The following is an 18,028-nucleotide window of genomic DNA, read 5'->3' as shown; positions in this document are numbered from 1 at the left end:
GAATTTGGATTCCAAAAGATGAAGGCAAGGCTTGGCCTACGGTCACATACCTGGCAGCAAAGCTTTCCCACGCTGATGACAAAACATCTTCAGGAACACCTTCTGAACAGGAAACACAGAATAGGAAGCTTTGCCCTCAGACCTTCCCTTTGGGAACTGATGTGTGTGAACGTGTGCGTGTGTGTGTGTGCACGTGTGGCTGGAAATGTAAGGCAAAGGTAGAAATCACTCAGAAACGTAAGCATAAAATATACACAAAGCAAGGAAAAAAATTTTGGTGAAAGAAAAGCAGTAGCAACTAAACGACATAAGAGAAGCCAGCTTGGCCCAAGACTTGACATCGGAGTTGAGCTCTTAATGGGACAAGGGAGTCAACGAAACAAAGCATGCTGAGCATAATAAATGGCATAGAGCCAGGAAGAAAATGGCAGATTTCATGAAGATGAAAGGCAGAGAGATGAGGGCTAGAGCATAGTATGTGAAGAGCCCACAGGTAGGCTGGAAAGTAGACTGTGTGAGTGGCAGCCATGGGGGGAAAAAATCGAAAGGCAGAGGACTCGATGCTTTCTCCTAGATGCAATACAACTGGGAAGGTGTGAGTCAGAGCTGAGCTTCTGGGACACCAATTTTGGCATCATATGGGATGTCAAAGGGAGACAAGGAGAGGCAGATGAATAGTCTGGGTAAGAGAGGAGGGCCCATGAGCTAATAGTGACCATAAAAGGAAAGGACCACCTAAGAGATGTCAGCAGCAGCAACAACCGCCTTCCCAACATCACAAAGTGAGGCAGGGTCAGAGCTGGGATTAAAACCTACCGTCATGAAGAAACCCCAAGGTGCCCTGATGTCAAGGCAAAGCAGGCCTAGTTGGGGGGGGGGCGGTTCTCCCCATCACTGGTTTCCCCAAAAGCTGGCAAGGCAAGAGTTGAGATTGGCTTATGGTGGTTCACAGGTTTAACAAGAGAACCCTCTCAGGGAACTGCTCCTGGCTGTATGGGAAGCTGTGGAAGATGAAGCATGACGCCAAAAGTCCCCACATGCATTTCTTAGGGGATGTCCATGGTGGGCTTTTTTTTTTAAATCTTGAGGACTGGAGCATAGAGAAGAAGTTATTAGAAAAGGGGTATCCCGGGACAAGAGAGAAGCCAAAAAGTTCTTAGGTCCCTGACCCCAAACTAACCCCTCCCCTCAAGTGCCTTGGGTCTCTTAGGGAGGGCAAAGGATGGAGTCGTGCCACAAGGATAATATTTATTCCCAACTTTGTCTGTACAAACTGCGTCTTCTCCCCACCCCCATCCCATGCCCTCCCCACACATCCAAATGGCAATCAGCCCCCCCACCCCAAGTCTCTCCCAACCCACCTCCCCCTCCCCTATTCCAGCCAGATTCCAAGATGGTGGTGGTGGTGGTGGTAGGGATCAGGGTGGGTGGGAATGAGCCTCATTTCCTACAGGTTCAGGCATGGGTAGGAGGAGTGGGAGGAGGGGGTGTTATAAAGGGGTAGATGGAGAGGGAGTCTGGTGTTAGGGGGATTCCTAGCGTTCCCAGGATGTGGGGGAGGCAGGGGAGAGAGAGGAGAAGGATGAAATCCATCCCTCTGATGGGAGTGGCCAGATCCCCATGGAGTGAAGTCCCCTGCCTAGGCTTTGGGAGAAGTGGGGAGGTGGTTGGCAGGTGGAGAATCCCCCTGCAAGCTCCTTGGTGATGCTCGGGAACAGAAGGAGGCAGGGTGCTGTTTCCCTCAGGCCTCCTTGGCCCCAGCAGTGGCGGCCCCCAGCCTCTCGGCCTTATGGATCAAACGGTGCTTCTTAAGGCCGTATGTGTTGGAGAAACCCTCGCCACATGCTGAGCAGCGGAAGGGCCGGCCGCCTTGGTGGGCAGCCAGGTGCTTGCGGAAGTAGCCAGGGTCCTTGAAGACCTTGAGGCAGGCTGGGCAGCGCAGCTCAGGCCTTGCAGGCTCGTGGGCTCGCTGGTGCCGGAGCACCGAGCTCAGATAGAAGAAGGCCTTGCCGCAGTGCTCACAACGGTACGCACGCTCCCCCAGATGCAGCCGCTGGTGTTCCAGCAGGTTGGAGCGGTAGCGGAAGGTCTTGCCACAGGCGCCACAGCGCTGGGGTCGGGCCACGGCATGCAAGCGGCGGTGCTCAGCCAGACTAGAGGACTGGGCAAAGCGCTTGGCGCACACGGCACACTTAAAGGCGCGCTCGCCTGTGTGCACTACCCGGTGCTGTCGCAGGTACCAGGAGCGTAGGAAGCCCCGACCACAAACGCCACAGCGGTAAGGCCGCTGCTCGGTGTGGCAGCGCTGGTGGCGCATCAGCAGCGCTGCTTCCCAGAAGCGTTTGCCACACACGGGGCAACGGAAGCCACGTTTCTGGCGATGGCTACGGCGGTGCAGGAGTAGGTCGTAGGCCCCAGCGAAGCTCTGGCCGCACAGGCCGCAGCCCAGCGTCCGCCGCACCAGGTGTACGTATTTGTGGGTCACCAGCCCCAGGAAGTGCTTGAAGCTCTGGCCGCAGGTGGCACAGCTGAAGCGCTCAGGGCCCCCGGGGCCAGGCCCTGCTCCCGCCCCAGCCCCTGTGCCTGCCTCGTCCCCCGTGGCCCCTGCAGCCAAGGCAGCTACAGCTGCTCCCACCTCCCCAGCCAGCCCGTTGTCCAAGCCAGCAGCTGTGGCGTCCGGGCCGGGCCCATCGGGGGCCGGGGGTGGCAGGAGACGCTCAGGGGCTGCCTGGTGGACCAACTTGTGCCACATGAGGTTCTCGATGAAGCCAAACGCCTTGCCGCAGGCATCGCAGCCATAAGGCTTCTCGGCCATGTGGGCCTCCTTGTGGCTCATGACGTGGAAGAGGTCAGGGAAGTGCTCGCCACAGTCTGAACAAGCGTAGCTGAGGCCCTCAGGTGGGGCAGCTCCGCCAGGGGCTGAGCCCGGATTGGAGGGACCGGTCCCCGGTGCGAGGCCGGTGGGTGCCGCCAGGGCACAGGGCAGCTGGAGCCGGTGCACCTGGCGATGGCGCGTGAGGCTCTGCGGGTAGCCGAAAACTTTGCCACAGAGCTCACACTTGTAGGGCCGTTCCCGCGTGTGCACCACGTGGTGCTTGCTCAGGTGGAAGGACTCCCGAAAGCGCTTCCCACATACGGGACATTGGTGGGGCTTCTCTCCAGTGTGGATCCGCTCATGGCGCTTCAGTGTCTCCCGTCGCCCGAAGCCCCGCCCGCAGATCCCACAGCAGAAGGTCTTTCCTGGAGCAGGGGCCCCTGGCCCCACGGTCCCACTGCCCCCGCCTCCTGTGGGGCCTCCCGCACCTCCCAGCAGCAGTGGGTGGGCGCCCAGCAGCGGGACCGAGACAGCCCCGTAGACCACGGCTGCTGCTGCAGCTGCTGCCGCCTTCTCTCCACTATCACCTGGTGGGTCCGGGGGCAGGAGGTAGGGCCCGGTGGGAAAGGTGGGTGGTGGGGCTGGAGCTGCTCCATCCTTGGGCACCTCAGGGGCTGCAGCTGTGGGGCCATGGGCCGCCTTGTGGCGCAGCAGGCTCTGTGGGGCGGAGTAGGACTTGCCACACAGATCACAGGGGTACTCTGGGCGTGGCGCTGGGGCCCCAGCAGCCGCGTGGGCTGCCTGGTGCTTGAGGAGGTAGGCCGCATCCCGGAAAGCCTTCCCGCACACGCCACAGGGGAGCCGCAGCAGATCGGCCGAGTGGGTCTTCACATGGCGCTTGAGGCTCTCCCGGCGGTTAAAACTCTTATTGCACACGGTGCAGGAGAAAGGCTTCTCCCCTGTGTGAATGATCTGGTGCTGGTGAAGGTGACTAGGCTTCTTGAACACTTTCCAGCAGAGGGGGCAGGTGAAAGGGCCCTCCCCCCCAGGGCCTGGGGCCACTGGGGCCACCCCAGGGGGAGGAGGCCCACCCTCCACCCCAGCAGAAGAAGCGGGGGTCAGAGGGGGCAGCGCTGGGGGCGGTGGGGCCTGTGGGGCTCCAGGCAGCGGAGGCGCATCCTTGTGGCAGCGGCGGTGGCGGATGAGGCTGGAGACGTGATTGTAGGTGCGCCCACAGACCCCACACTCATAGGGTCGTTCCCCGGAGTGCACTAGCATGTGCTGGACCAGGTGCGAGGACTGCTTGAAGGACTTCTGGCAGACCCCACAGGGGAAGCGCCGCTCCATCAGGTACTTCAGTCGGCGGAAGTAGCCCTTGTCATCCTTGGCAGCGGCGCCCAGGTCACCGGGCCCAGGAGTCCCTGGTGGCCCGGGGCTGGGGCTGGGCAAGGGTCCTGGCGTGGTTGGGCCGGCCCCAGGTCCGCTTGCTGTCCCAGGGCGCTTGAGGTTCCCGAAAAGGTGCTGGTGCCCCGAGAGGTCCACGATCCCCCATTGCGGAGTAGGGAAGGCGGCATCAAAAAGGGGCGGAGGCGGGGGCGGAGGGGCCCCAAAGCCCGGGGGCAGAGCCGGCTCAGGCTTCTTAGCCTGAGATGTGGAGGAGGATGATGAAGATGAAGAAGAAGAAGAAGAGGACGAAGAAGAGGAGGAGGACGAAGACGATGACGAGGAAGGCGTCTCGGCTTTGGGCTTGAAGGCCGGTGGCGGTGGTGGGTAGTCATACTGGGGGGGTGGGGGCTGTGGTGGGGCCTGGGGAGGGGGCCCTGGGGGGCAGGGCAGGGCTGCCATGGCCTTGGCGTGCTCACCATATAGCTCCATGGGCTCAAAGCGTTGATGGTTGAGGAACTCCAGAAAGTCAAAGGGATAACTCTGGAAATGGACGCCGTCCTCGCCCCCCACGCCACTCCCACCCCCGCCGCCACCACCGCCGGGGTTCGCCTCCATTGCGGGCAGCGGGGAGAGCAGTCCTCTCTGTGATGGGGAGAAGGGAGTCCAGTGAGGATGGGGAACCCCTGGAGCCCAGGCACCCATTCAGTCCCTCCTCACTCGCTCACCTCCAGGGTCCCTCCCCACCCCCAGAGGTTCCCCTTTGGCCTTACCCTCAGCCTCCTGTTCAATCTCCCTTCCTGGGTCTTACCCTCTCAGTCTCACCCCAAGTCTGCTCCATTCCCCGCTCAGGCCCTCCCCGAGTCTCTTCTCAGATTCTCCCCTTATCTGCCATTGCTGGGTGGCAGCGAGGGGGGGGGGCTCTCCCTGGAAGGGACATAGAGAAGCTAAGTAAAGACTCCTCCCTGATCCCACCAATCTGTGGGTCCTCCAGGCCTCCCAGACCCCTTCAGCCCCTGTCAGATTCCCCCTCCCTCCCCAGCCACAATCTCTGCTGGGTCTCCTTCCTTCAGGCTCACCAGGGCAGGAATAAAGTGAAGGCAGCAAAAGGCCCCTGCTGCAGGCAAGGGGTAAACTGAGGAAACCAATCCCTGGAACCCTCCCCCAGACTGTCCCCTTTCTCCTCATCCCCCTCCCTACCTTCCCCTCTCAGCCATCTACTTGGAGAAATCCCACCAAACCTTCCCCAGGGCATCAGAGAGGTTGGGTTGGGGCTGCCTCTTAAGACCCCACCTGGGTCAGTCTGCCCAGGAAGGCTTTAGGCTCCACTTCATCCCCTTGTGGGTGGGCCAGCCCTGCCTCCACCTTCCTGTCTGTAGAATGGGATGAAGGGAAGGCAGGGGGGGAGGCGCAGGTAGGGGCAGGTTTTAGAGCAATCCCTACCAGAGCAGGATCTCCAAGCACTGCCCCTGCCCCTGTCCTCCTCCCTGCTCTGCCCCCATGTCTGCCCTTGTCCTGGCCCCTGTTCCTGCCTCTGCCCCTGCCCCCGCCTCCGCCTATGCCCCTGCCCTGGCCTTGTCCCTGTTCTGCCCCCACCTCTTCCCCTGCCTCTGCCCCTAACTCTGCCCCTGCCCTGGCCCCTGTCCTTGTCCCTGCTCCGCCCCTGGCCCTGCCTCTGCCCCCGCCTCTGCCCCTGGCCCTAACTCTGCCCCCGCCTGTGCCCCTGCCCGTGCCCCTGCCCCTGTCCTTGTCCCTGCTCTGCCCCTGCCCCTGCCTCGCCCCCGCCTCTGCCCCTGGCCCTAACTCTGCCCCCGCCTGTGCCCCTGCCCGTGCCCCTGCCCCTGTCCTTGTCCCTGCTCTGCCCCTGCCTCTGCCCCCACCTCTGCCCCTGCCCCTGTCCTTGTCCCTGCTCTGCCCCTGCCTCTGCCCCCACCTCTACCCCTGCCCGTGCCCCTGGCCCAGCGCTCAGGCCGCGGTCGCTGGGGGGGCTCTCCAGCTGCCCCGGGGGAGGATGGAGGTGCCGCCCCCCCACTTCAGGAGGGGTCACGGGGGGCGGGTCCCCCAGCCCCGCTAACTCGGACCTCTGACCCCCCCCCCGGGTGCCTCCTCCCGGGCCCGGGGTGGGGGTGGGAGGAAGATCCACCTCCTTCCGCCGGCCCCCGGCCCTGGGGGGGCACCTCCAGGCGCCGGGGCCGAGCCCCGAGCGCCCCCTGCCCGAGCCCCCTCGGACCCCGGCCCAGGAGGGGGGGCTCGGAGCGCGCCCCCGCTGGCGGGAGGGTCCCCGAGCCCTCTTCCGGCCGGGGGAGCCGCGGGAGCCGGGCCGGGCGGGGGGCCGCTCCCGGGCGCCCCCGGGCCTCGCGTGTCACTCACCTGGGCCGGGGCCGGGGGCAGAGCGGGGGGGCGGGCGGGCGGAGGAGGCGCCGCGGCTCCGGGGAGACCCGAAGGCCCGACCGGAAGTGCCGCCCCCCGCCCCGCGGCCCCCGCCCCCCTCCCGCGTCGATCGCCGGGCCGGCCACCGGAAGCGGAAGTAACGTAAGGCTCCGGCTGGGAGCGGGGGGAGGAGGTCGCTGGCGTGGAGAGAGGAGGGAGGGCGAAGAGCGGAGGAGACCGAGACTGAGCCTGCGCACTGCGAGCGGGGCGAGGGGCCGTGCGCATACCGCTGGGGCGGGGGGGAGCGGAAGAGACTGCGCCTGCGCGAGGCCTGCCGGGGGCGGGAGAGCAGCGGCGTCCTCGCCGGCCTCCGCCTGCGCCTGCGCCCTAGCGTCAGCTTCTGCCCTTTCACGGGCCTGCCCGCAAGCCCCTCCCCGGGCCACGCCCACCCGCCTCCTCGCTTCCTCCTCTAAGCTCCTCCCTCCTGCAGCCACTCCCCGGCCCCGCCCCGCCCCCGCCTGGGCCCGCCCCCTCTCTCCCCTCCCCCTCCGCCCGGCCCCTCCAGGGGGCGCCACAAAGCCTCGAGCTTTCGGGGGGCCTGAGCTGCCTGCCTCAGTTTCCTCATCCGTCAAATGAGCCGGAAGGGGAACGGGCACCCCCCTCTCTGCCAAGATGTCTTCCAGAAGGCATCACGGGAAGTCGGGCCGGAGGGCACAGCGAGAAGGCGCCACGCAGACGCTGGCATCTCCACGGGATGCCCCAGAGAACGGCCCCTCCCCCCACTAAGAAGGAAGCTTTCTCGGCCAGCACACAGGTAAATTCTTAGGGGCACCGACTCTGGGGGCCAGAAAACGAGGCAGCAGACAGTCCCTGCCCTCAAGGAGTCCCCCCCATGGAGGAAAGGAGCAATTTGGCCAGGCCCCCCCAAATGCAGGGCGGACAGAAGCGGAGGGATGGAGGGAAGGTCTTGGGCCCAGTGGGGAGACTGCCAGTGAGAGGGGGGTCTGTGGTCAGAGCGGAGGAAGGAGCCCATGCCAGGCCTGAGGAGGGCATGGCCAGAGACCCTGCCCAGAGCTGGGGAAGGGGAGCGGGGGTCTTCACGGGGTCCACGTCACTGGATCAAGGAGCACATAGGAGAGAAGGGATTCCAGGGGGCAGCTGGGCGGTGTAGGGGATGGAGCACCGGCCCTGGAGTCAGGAGGACCTGAGTTCAGATCCAGCCTCGGACACTCTGTGACTTTGGGCAAGTCACTTAACCCGTTGCCTTGCAAAAACCAAAAAAGAAGAAGAAGGGATTGGAGGATGTGAGGAGCTCTGAATGCCAAACAAAGCTGTTTGGGTTTTTTGAATCTTGGAGGTGATAGGGAGTCACTGCGGTTTATGGAGTAGGGGGCACGATCGGACCTGTCTGTACTTAGTCACTTCACTGGCTCACTGATGGATGGACTGGAGTGGAGAGAGACTTGGGGAGGGCAGGCTCCCCAGCGACATTCTATTCTAGGAATCTGGAGGGCGGTTGGAGATTCAAGATTGTGAGTCACCCGAGTTGGAGGCAGGAGCATAGAGATGATACTTAAATTCAGGGGAACGGATGAGATCTCCAAGGTAGGAATCAGAGAAGAGGGTCCAGGACTGAGCCCTGAGCATCACCTAGGGTTAAGAGGCTGGGATCTGCAGGAGGATGCAGCAAAGGACATGGAGGAGTGGTCAGGGAAGGAGGCAGAGAACTGGGAGAGTGTCCTCAAAATCTAAAGAGAATATTAGGGGAGAAAGACTGATCCACAGGGTCAAAGGATGAGTCGAGGAGAATGAGAACTGAAGAAAAACATTGGATTTGGCATCTGAGCCGTTTGGGTGGAATGATAAGGATGGAAGCCAGATGATAAGGGGTAAAGAAGAGAGTGAGAGGAGAGGAAATGGAGACCCTCATTGTAGGTGCCTTTTTGAGGAGTTTAGCTACAAAGAGTGATAGATAAAGGGTGATAGGTAGCAGGGAGGAAAGATCAGGGGAAGATTTTGTCAGTATGGCAGAGACATGGGCATGTTGAGGGAATAAGGCAGTAGAGAGGGTGAGATTGAAGCTAAGTAAAAGAGGTGGAATGACAGAGATTGGCTGGAAGGGGATCCCTTGTGTTAGAGGTTTTAGTCCTGGGAAGGAGTAAGGACACTTGGATGTGTGACACAGGGAAGGCAGGAGCAGGTAGTGGCAGAGGGCACCTGAGGCATAGGAGATAAGGAAAAGGGGAGGAGCACGTGGAGAATGGCCTCAATTTTTTTCAGTAAAATGGCAGGTAGTTGAGAGGTTGGGGGAAAGGGAATCCATGAGAGATCTCAGGAGAAATGAGAAGGATTGGGAGAGCCAAACGTGGGATAAGAAACAAAGGATTTCAGGAAAATGTAACAGAGAAGGGACTACTAGGTGGCACAGTGGCTAGAGCACCGGCCTTGGAGTCAGGAGTCCCTGAGATCAAATCTAGCCTCACACACTTAATAATTAACTAGCTGTGTGACCTTGGGCAAGCCACTTAACCCCATTTGTCTTGCAAAAAAAAAAAGAAAAAAGAAAAAAATTGTAACAGAGAAGAGAAAGGGGCATACTTCCCCCCTGGGGGCAACACAGAAGGCTTCCTGAAGGGGGCATCTCTTGAGCTGAACCTAGAAAAGTGCCCTCTATGTGGAGGAAAATCAGAAGCATAACACTTGAGGATGGAGACAGTAGGATAAACAGGGAGGGGAATAGGAAGGGAGGAAATACCTAGTAATCATAACTGTGAAAAAATTTTACAAGTTTCTCTAATACTTTTCTCAAATATATATAGAAACAATGAAATTTATAGAAATAAGACCCATTCCTCAATTGATAAATGGTCAAAGGACATGAACAGTTTTCAGAAGTAATCAAAATGATATATAGTTAGAAAAAATGCTCTAAATCACGATTGATTAGAGAAATGCAAGTTAAAATATCTCTGAGGTACTACCTCATATCTATCTGATTTACTAATATGACAGAAAGGAAAATGACAAGTGTTGATGGGGATGTGGGAAAACTGAGACACTAATGTACTATTGGTGAAGCAGTATCAGGATTCCACTGTTCTGGAGAGCAATTTAGGATTATGCCCAAAGCCTATACAACCATACATCCCCTTTGACCTCTGCTAGGTCCCTAACATAAAGAGATTTTTTTTTTTTTTAGGTTTTTGCAAGGCCCAAAGCCACACAGCTAGGTAATTTTTAAGTGTCTGATGTCAGATTTGAACTCAGGTCCTCCTGACTCCAGGGCCGGTGCTCTATCCACTGCGCCACCTAGCTACCCCTTATAGATTTTTTAAAACATAAAAGGGAGAAGCAGCTGGTGGCACTTAATAATTGCCTAGCTGTGTGACCTTAGGCAAGTCACTTAACTCCATTACCTTAACAAAAAAAAATAAAAAAAAGGAAAGGGATCTTTTCATGGTGGCAAAGAATTGGAAATTGAGGAGCTGTCCATCAATTGGGAAGTGGCTGAAAAAGTCTTGTTATATAATTCTGATGGAATATTATTGTGCCGTAGGAAATGACAAGCAGGATGCTCTCAGAAAAACCTAGAAAGACCTACATACATTGATGCAAAGGGAAATGAGCAGGATCAGAAGAATATTGTACACCGCCGTCACAGCGGCATTGTAACAAGGATCAACTTTGAATGACTTAGCTATTCTCAACAATATCCAAGACAATTCCAAAGGAATTTTGGTACAAAGTGCGCTGAACCTCCACAGAAAGAACTGATGGAACCTGAATGCAGAGTGAACATTTTTTTTCTTTATTTTTCTTTGTGTGTGTATATGTGTGTGTGTTTCAACAACATGACTAATATGGAAATATGTGTTGCATGATTGGATGTGTATAATTTCTCTCAAATTGTCTTCTCAATGAGGCAGGGAGGGGAGAGAGGGGAAAGAGAATTTGGAATTGGAAAGATTTTTGAAAAACCAATATTAAAAATTGTTTTTAATGTGTAATTGAGGAAAAATAAAATATCATTTTTTTAAAAGAGAGAATGAAAATTGGGGGCAGCTGGGCAGTGCAGTGTTTAGAACACCAGTCCTGGAGGACCTGAGTCCAAATCCAGCCTCAGACACTTAATAATTATCTCACTGTGTGACCTTGGGCAAGTCACTTAACCCCCATTTCCTTGCCAAAAAAAGAAAGTAAATTTCCCTCTAGTTCTTTCAAGGTCCTCACTGGTGCCCAAGCCCCCATCTCCTCTCCCTGGACCACATAACACCTCTTCACTTGTCCTTTCTTATCCGTGTCTAGATCTGTTCTGAGATCCAGTCTCCATGGCCTGAGATGAATTCCACACAGATGCTTAGACATTCATATGTGGACTGTCTTCTGTCACCTCTCCAGTCTTGGAGCCCCCTGCCCTCCCTCACACTGGTTCCGTCCAATCTTTTGGGTCCTCATTCTTTCCTGCCCTCTACCTCCTCCATCTGTCTTCTCTACTGTTTATCTTTTTCCAGAGTCTGAGCCTCCAGGCAGCCTATCTTCCTACTCATGCTCTGATTTCAATACCCTCGGCCCTCTTCCTTTGTGCTGGTCATTCCCCTTCCGAACTCCATTAAATAATGAGATCTTTGAGGGTAGAGTCAACTCGACTTGACCTTTGGGTCCTAGGGTACTAGAAATAGGGATGAGTCAGGGGAGCTGGGTTCAAATTCAGTTCTACCACTCTGTGTCTGTCCCCACATCTCTAAAATGAGAGATTTGGATTAAATGACTTCCAAATGACTTCTCAGACCCTAGGATCCTCAGGGCAGAGCCAAAATGAAATGGGAGTGTGTCAAAGCCAAGTCAACGTGGCATGTGCCAGGCCCGGAATAAACAAAAAAATGGCAGAACCAAAACCTTAGGTCTGGTTGGCAAGTCGGGCAAGTGAAGGAACATAGTGAGAACCAGGGCTAGGAAGGGAGGCTGGAGGCCAGCTTGGAGGGCTTTGAACCCCATGGCTATAGTCTGGCTTGGATATAGGCCAGAGGAAGCCACCTAAGTTCTGAGAGGGGTGTACACATAAGATGGCCTGGGTGGCAGTGAAGAATAGGCAAGAATGCAGAGACTTTAATTAGACAGGTCCTTCTGAAGTACCTGAGAGGGTCTCACTAGGCATCCCCCAAGGGTTCCAAAAGAGGCTCCTCCTTCTGTCCACCCACTTGAATGTTCATACGAAGCGGGAGGGCTCTTCCCACTGTCGACCCCTCAGTGCCTGCCTCTGAGTTCCGCACCCTCACCATCTCCTACTCCCTTCTCAGCCCACTAGTCTGGTCTCTTGCCTCATCATTTAAATGAAGCTCCTCTCCTTCAAGATATCAAGGATCTCCTACTTGCTCAACCCAATGGAGTCCGTCCTCAGCCTCCTTGACCTCTCTGCAGCCTCTGATGCTGCTGCTCCCTGCTTCCTCTGAATTTTCCACTTGCCACCTGTCTGACAGCCCCTTTTCTGTCTGCTTGACTGGGCCCTCATCCAGAGCCCACCTCATCCTCTGTCCTTCCTCTCAGTGATCCCAGGATATCCCTTGGGTTTCACACGTGGCTGTTGACTCTCAGAGCTCCACTCTGTTGGCATCTCAAATTCTACATGTCCAAGATGTGACCTCGACCCTCTCTCCTTGTCTTGTCCTTCCCCCCACAAGATAAGGATCACTGACTTCCTTCACAATGCCCCCCACCTCTTCCCGGACCTGGTACCACCCTGCTCAGGCTCTGGTGATCTCTCCTAGGATCTCTCTGCAGCTAGCCCTTGCCCCCCCCCATCACCAAGTCTTTTTTCCATTCACCTGCCAAAACCTAGGCCTGACTGTGGCCTTGTCCAAGGTTAGAGGTGCCCTCAGGTCTCCCTGTCCAGACTCCATCCAGCTCTTCAAATCCTTGATCCCGGCTGCATTTTCCAGGCATATTTTTCTCTTCTAAGCAAATTTGGCTTGCTCACATTCTTTCCCACGGAGGAGCTTGGACATTCACTTGACCTTTGGCTTCCCTAACCCCGGGGGTCCCAGACTTTCCTGGCCACCCATACTCTGCCCGCCTTCTTCTGGGGCTGAGCCCAAGTCACTGCATCCTCCCAACTCTGCTGCCCTGCCCCTCGGCACCCCCTGAGTGAGTGGACACTGACAGCCGGCAGACAGACACATTTATTTCCTTGGCCCCGTATCCACCCCTAGTTCAGTTCTGAGAAAGGAATCTCCCTTCTCCTCTGAGAGCCAGCCCCACTCCCACCCCCCTCCCTGCCCAGACACCTGGGCTCCCATTCAATCCAGGCCCTGGACCAGCTAGAACCTCTTCGGTCCTGGACCCTTGGCCTCCTTGGGATGCTCCTCTCAGCTGGGGAGGCACCTCAGCCTCGGAGGGGAGACCGCCCAGGGTAAATCCAGCCTGGGGGAGTATTTTGGGTCTCCTTGGGAATGGTCCAGCCTGGTTTGCTCCTGATCTCCCACAGGCTCCCACTTGGAATATCTCCTTTGGTCTCCTGCAGGCCCAACCTTGGGGTCCTGCTGGCTTCTAGGCAGGGACCCCAAGGGGGATTTTCTGCAAGGGTACACGTGGGGAAGGTCTGGGCCGGGACCATCATTCCGGCTTCTCTTCCAGATATTCTGGGGCTGCATCTGGCCTGGGGGATTGCCCAGGCTCCTCCTCCAGGGCTTCAGGAACAGGGTCCAGGCTGGGGGACTTCTCTAGATCTTCCTCAGGGCCCAACAGGGGAGGCTCTGGGCTGGGGGACAGCTCCGGGGCCATCTCCTCAAGCCAGGGAGGGTCCATGCCGGGGGCTGCCAGGGAGCTAGGAGAATCTGGGGGTGGTGGATGCTTGCGACGGGCGTGTCGCCGTAGGGTGTTGCCCTCAGTGAAGCGAAGCCTGCAGATGGGGCATTGGTAAGGACGCTCGCCTGAGTGTACACGGCCATGGTGGGCCAGCTCCCCGGCTTCCCGGAAACGCCGTGGGCAGAGGGCGCAGTGGAAAGGCCGCAGGCCGGCATGGATGTTCCGGTGCCTCCGCAGGTGGCTAGCCCGCTTGAAGGCTTTGCCGCAGGCTGGGCAGGTGTGTGGCTTGAGTTCTGAGTGAGAGATGCGGTGCCGTTCCAGGTCTGAGAGGTAGGGAAAGGCACGAAGGCAGACAGGGCAGAAATGTGGGGCCCGCCGGGCCCGGGACCCCCCGCCCTCCTCACCTGCCTGGGGCACGGTGTACGGGACACCCTGGGCATCAATCAACAGGACGCCACCTCCATCCTCTGCCTCAGCCCCATCGGGTGGCCCAGGGGCCTCAGGGGGTTCCCCCGGCGTAGAGCCTCGGGGCCCGCCCCGTTTGCGGGTGGCTGGGGCAAATGTCTGGCTGGAGGAGGAGTCGCCAGAGGAGCCGGTTCGCCCTGCAGGGGGGCGGCGGCGGCGGCGACGGAGGCGCACGCCAGGGGTATCGGGTGGCGGACTGGAGGGCTCTGCCTCCTTGGCTGCTGGCTCTGGGCTGGCAGGGTCCATCGGGTGCTGGGGATTGGGGGCCCGTCCACAGGACCTAGGCTGGTGAAGGGAAAAAGGAGGCAGTAGTCAGAGTCAGATGCAGGGCATCAGAGAGAGACTTTTGGGGAGAGGGGTTGCAGAATGGGGAGGCTGGGGGTCTGGGCCCCGGTGCTGGCCCCAACTAGCCGAGAGGCTTCAGACAAATCCTTGTCCTCCTCAGCTGCTGTTTCTTAATCTGTAGCTAATGGAGCAGGCTTCTACATTCTCACCAGGTCCATATAATCCCCAAAGGCTTCACACTCATAGGGAGGCTCTACAGATAAGGACACTGAGTCATACAGGAGCTAAGTGATGTGTGTGCTCACCAAGAGGATCAAAAAACCTGGGAAAGAACCACTCCCAGTGAGCAGTCAATGGGAGAGAAGGCTCCAGAGAGCATGAGGACCAGAGGATGAGACCCGGAGATGGGGCCAAGGGATCACACTGGGAGAGACGGGGAGGGGAGGGGATGACAGGAAGCTGAAGGGCTCAGCTGGAGGAAAAGCTCAGCCTGAGAGAGAATGACCCAACTGGAGAATGGATGGAAGATAAAGAGAAAGGAAGGGGCAACTGGGGGGGGGGGGGGGCTAGAGTGTATAAAGGACCAGCCCTGGAGGTCAAATAGGGTGATCAAATCGGACTAGCTGGGTGACTTTGGGCAAGTCATTTCACCCCAAGTGCCCACCCCCTCAAAAAAAGAGGGAACAAGATTAGAGGAGGAAGGATGCTAGAGGGTGAAGAAGGAGGAGGGAACCAGTTTGGGGAAGAAAAAAACAGATTAAAAACCAGTGCCGGAGTCTAGGTGAGGAAAAAACCAAACATTTTGGGGAGAAAGAGCCACAGGGTAGGGAGAAGGGGTTGGATCAGAGTGGGAAAGAGGTTAGACTAAGGGGGAATTATTTTTTTATTGACAGGAACTTACCCACATGATGCTATCTGAAGAAGCCCCAGAAGCAGCTAGCCAAGACTACTGTCTTTGACAAGGAACTGAAGACCACCAGGAAATGGGGGGGCTGGTCCTTGCTACTATCCACAGATTGCAAGGGGAACAGAAGGGAAGAGCAGATCCGTGTACTCAAAAAGCTAATTGAGAAGCCGTGTTTTAGATTTCTGGACCATGGCTTGGAGAGAGACATGACAGGCTCCTCAGCAGGTGGGGGTGAAGAAAAGATAAGCGTTGGTCTAAATGTGCTCATTTGTACTGAGACTTAAGAAATCAATTCAAGACAGCCCCCCCACCCCAACCCCTGGATTCACCACCCTTGCGGCAGCCAGTTGGGGACCCAGAGAACCAGCACCCCAGAAGGCAGCCCAGGTCCAAAGCCTTCAGATGTCTCTGTCAGAGTACTGGCAACATCGAATGTGGGCATCAAATTTGTCTTCTAGGGACCCAGGAGACTTGGTGGGAGGAAAGCCAGAGCTAGATTATGGCTCTGCATGGCTACACTTCATTCAAAGGCAAATAAAGCAGGCAGAGAAAAGAGAGGCATATTAAGAAGATAGAGAGTTGGGTCTGGAGTCAGGAAGACTTGAATTCAAGTCTGGCTTCCACACGTCCTAGCTATAGGACCTGAGTGAGTCACTGGAACACTGCCTGCCTCAGGTGCCTCACCTGTAAATGGACATCATAATAGCATCTCCCTCCCAAAGTGAAAAGGATCAAGTGAGATGTTTGTAAGGTGCCTAGCAAAGTACCGTTTGAGCACTGGGGGGACCTGATAAATGTTAATCCAATGTTCCCTTAAGAGAACAGACTCAGGTGAGGCAAGAGTCCAAAAGGGATGCCTGGGGAGACGAGGTGTGAAGATCCACGGAGTGGGAGAAAGAGATCTCTGAGGACAGGATGGCTCTCTCGCATCCTCTCTGCTAAAGGGAGATGAGCTCCAAACTTTCCTCAGTGATCATTTCCTTTTTCAAAAGGTAGGAGAACCAAGGAAGAAAGAGTTGTTGGAAGAGACTGGGGTGATGCACAGGGGGACTCAGCAATGAAAGTGGATTTTAACTAGACCCTTTGGAAGGTAACCCAGGATGAAAACAAAAGCGTGAAAGAAAACCAATAAAACATTTTAAGAAAACTCTGTGATTGCCTTATATTTAATAGATACTTAAAAAGAGCTGTACACATCAGGCTTATATAGGGTCTTTTTTTTTCAAATCCTATCTATATTGATCTCTTATTTGATGATTTAAAACTTCCTAATGAAAAATGTGATCTCATTGACTTATGTCAGGATGCTAATATGCAAATTCAGATGGCAAAGAAAACTAAGGACAACAAAAACTTTTGCTTTGAGGGTTGTTTTGTTTTTTTAACTAATTTTGAATAAAAGAGGATTGAGACAAGACAGAAGCCTTCTCTGGCCGGATGGGATGGATGATAACTTTTGACCAATTTTGCTTCTTTTCTCTACCAAGGAAAACGGCCTTGGCCCTGGGAAGGATGGCGTAGAGACGGCAAATTGGGAGTGGACACTGGAACCCAGCTCCTGGCTTTCCAGGCCCCGTCACAAATGAAGCCACCTGGACCACCCGACCAAGGCACCCGGGCCTGGAGAGGGGGCGGTGTCACCCCCTGGCCGGCTGACTTTGGGTCCCCGGGAACGGAAGACCACGGGCAAAGGGATGGTCTAGAAAGGGAGGCGGCGAGCCGGAGCATCAGCACGGTCTGAGGAGCAGGCTGTGCCAGCTGTCCGCCGGGCACGAGGACCCAAGGAGAGCCCGGCGGAGCCGTGACCCCGCCGGGGCCGTGCCCCCCGCCGGGGCCGTGCCCGCCGCCGGGGCCGTGCCCCCCGCCGGGGCCGTGCTCGCCGCCGGGGCCGTGCCCCCCGCCGGCGCCGTGCCCCCCGCCGGGGCCGTGCCCCCCCGCCGGCGCCGTGACCCCGCCGGGGCCGTGCCCCCCGCCGGGGCCGTGCCCCCCTCCGGCTAGGCTTTAAGGAGCCCCGCAGTCTCGCTCTATCCCCGTGGCTAAGGGGAGAGGGCCGGAGGATGGGTCGGGGCTCCTTCATGGGGAGGGTCCCGGGTCCCAGGGGCTGCCCGGCCAGGGCTGGACCCCCGGGGCCCTGACCACTAACCCCACCAGCTAACAAAAGGCGGGGTGGGAGGGCTAGGGCCGGGGACCCCCAAAGCCCCGGAGAAGTGGCTCAGCGCCCGGCTCGGGACCTGGGGGGGGGGGAGAAGGGCCCCTGAGATAAGGGGTGGGGGCGCGGCCCCGACCCTGCCCGGGACGCTCAGCCCCCAGAGCACCGCGGGGACCCTGGGGGGGGCGTGACCCTGAGCAGGTTCCCACTGGGGAGGGGGCGCCTCGGCAGGGCAGCCCCTCCCGGCGGGGCAGGGGGGAGGGGCGGGGGAGCGCGCACGGGTAATTCCTTTCCGCGGGACAGGGGCGGGGCGCCGGAGTGCGCACGCGCAGCAGGGCCCCGCGGGCCGCAGGGAGGGCGAGTTCGGAGGCGGGCACGCGCGCGCTGGGGCGGAAGGGGCGGGGCTCGGGGACGCCAGCCAATGACCTCCGCGGGGCTGCCGGGCACGGCGGGGGAGCGGCGGGGGCGCGCGGGCGGGGGAGGGGGCCCGCGGGGCGCGCGCGGGCGGCTGCCGGGGGCGGGGGGCGCGTGCGGCGGGCGACCGAGCCCTTCCTCCCTCCTCCGCCCTCCCCCTCCTCCGCTCCCTCCCCACGGCTCCCCTCCCCGCCCGCCGTCCCCTCCCCGCCCGGGTACCTCATTTGCATGTCGCTTAGGGGCGCGCGCGGGGGGCGGCGGGGAGGGCGGGAGGGCGGGCGCGTGGGCCAGGGCCCGGGGAGGGCGGGGCGGGGGCCGGGGAGGGGGGCGGGGGCGGAGGCGGCCGCGTGACGCCGGCGGCCCCGCCCCTCCCCCCTCCCCACGCGCTCGGGCCACAAAGGCGGCGGGAGGCGCCGGCGCTGCCCGCGGGGTCTTAGCG

The 18,028-nt window shown here is 58.4% G+C and overlaps 2 protein-coding genes and 1 long non-coding RNA gene across 7 annotated transcripts; 1 reads left to right on the top strand and 2 right to left on the bottom strand.

Annotated features, from left to right (window-relative positions):
• Positions 1-1,362: 1,362 nt before the first annotated feature.
• ZNF865 (zinc finger protein 865) lies at positions 1,363-6,740 on the bottom strand. 4 transcript variants are annotated; one of them, XM_074220061.1, is made up of 3 exons: positions 6,569-6,740; positions 5,010-5,125; positions 1,363-4,843 (listed from the first exon to the last, which is right to left on the bottom strand). In XM_074220061.1, exons 2-3 carry the CDS (start codon positions 5,037-5,039, stop codon positions 1,742-1,744), a joined length of 3,132 nt encoding a protein of 1,043 aa, XP_074076162.1. In that variant the 5' UTR covers positions 5,040-5,125; positions 6,569-6,740; the 3' UTR covers positions 1,363-1,741. The 4 variants fall into 4 exon arrangements, with proteins under 4 accessions (XP_074076162.1, XP_074076163.1, XP_074076164.1 ...); XM_074220062.1 differs by lacking the exon at positions 6,569-6,740 and adding an exon at positions 5,492-5,712; XM_074220063.1 differs by lacking the exon at positions 5,010-5,125 and having other exon boundaries at positions 6,569-6,739.
• Positions 6,334-10,437, top strand: LOC141510097 (uncharacterized). Its single transcript, XR_012474766.1, has 2 exons — positions 6,334-7,382; positions 10,125-10,437. It is a non-coding gene; the product is annotated as an uncharacterized LOC141510097 (long non-coding RNA).
• A 2,417-nt stretch (positions 10,438-12,854) lies between these two features.
• On the bottom strand, positions 12,855-17,868 carry ZNF524 (zinc finger protein 524). Of its 2 annotated transcripts, none has more exons than XM_074220092.1 (2): positions 17,809-17,868; positions 12,855-14,119 (listed from the first exon to the last, which is right to left on the bottom strand). In XM_074220092.1, the coding sequence occupies exon 2, from the start codon at positions 14,078-14,080 to the stop codon at positions 13,178-13,180; it is 903 nt and encodes a 300-aa protein (XP_074076193.1). In that variant the 5' UTR covers positions 14,081-14,119; positions 17,809-17,868; the 3' UTR covers positions 12,855-13,177. The 2 variants fall into 2 exon arrangements, with proteins under 2 accessions (XP_074076193.1, XP_074076192.1); XM_074220091.1 differs by lacking the exon at positions 17,809-17,868 and adding an exon at positions 15,021-16,843.
• Positions 17,869-18,028: the final 160 nt, after the last annotated feature.

This window comes from Macrotis lagotis, chromosome 1 (assembly GCF_037893015.1).
Source record: "Macrotis lagotis isolate mMagLag1 chromosome 1, bilby.v1.9.chrom.fasta, whole genome shotgun sequence".
Classification (NCBI taxonomy): Eukaryota; Metazoa; Chordata; class Mammalia; order Peramelemorphia; family Peramelidae; genus Macrotis; species Macrotis lagotis.
The sequence above is the reverse complement of the archived record's forward strand: the minus strand, read 5'-3'. Positions and strand labels throughout refer to the sequence as shown.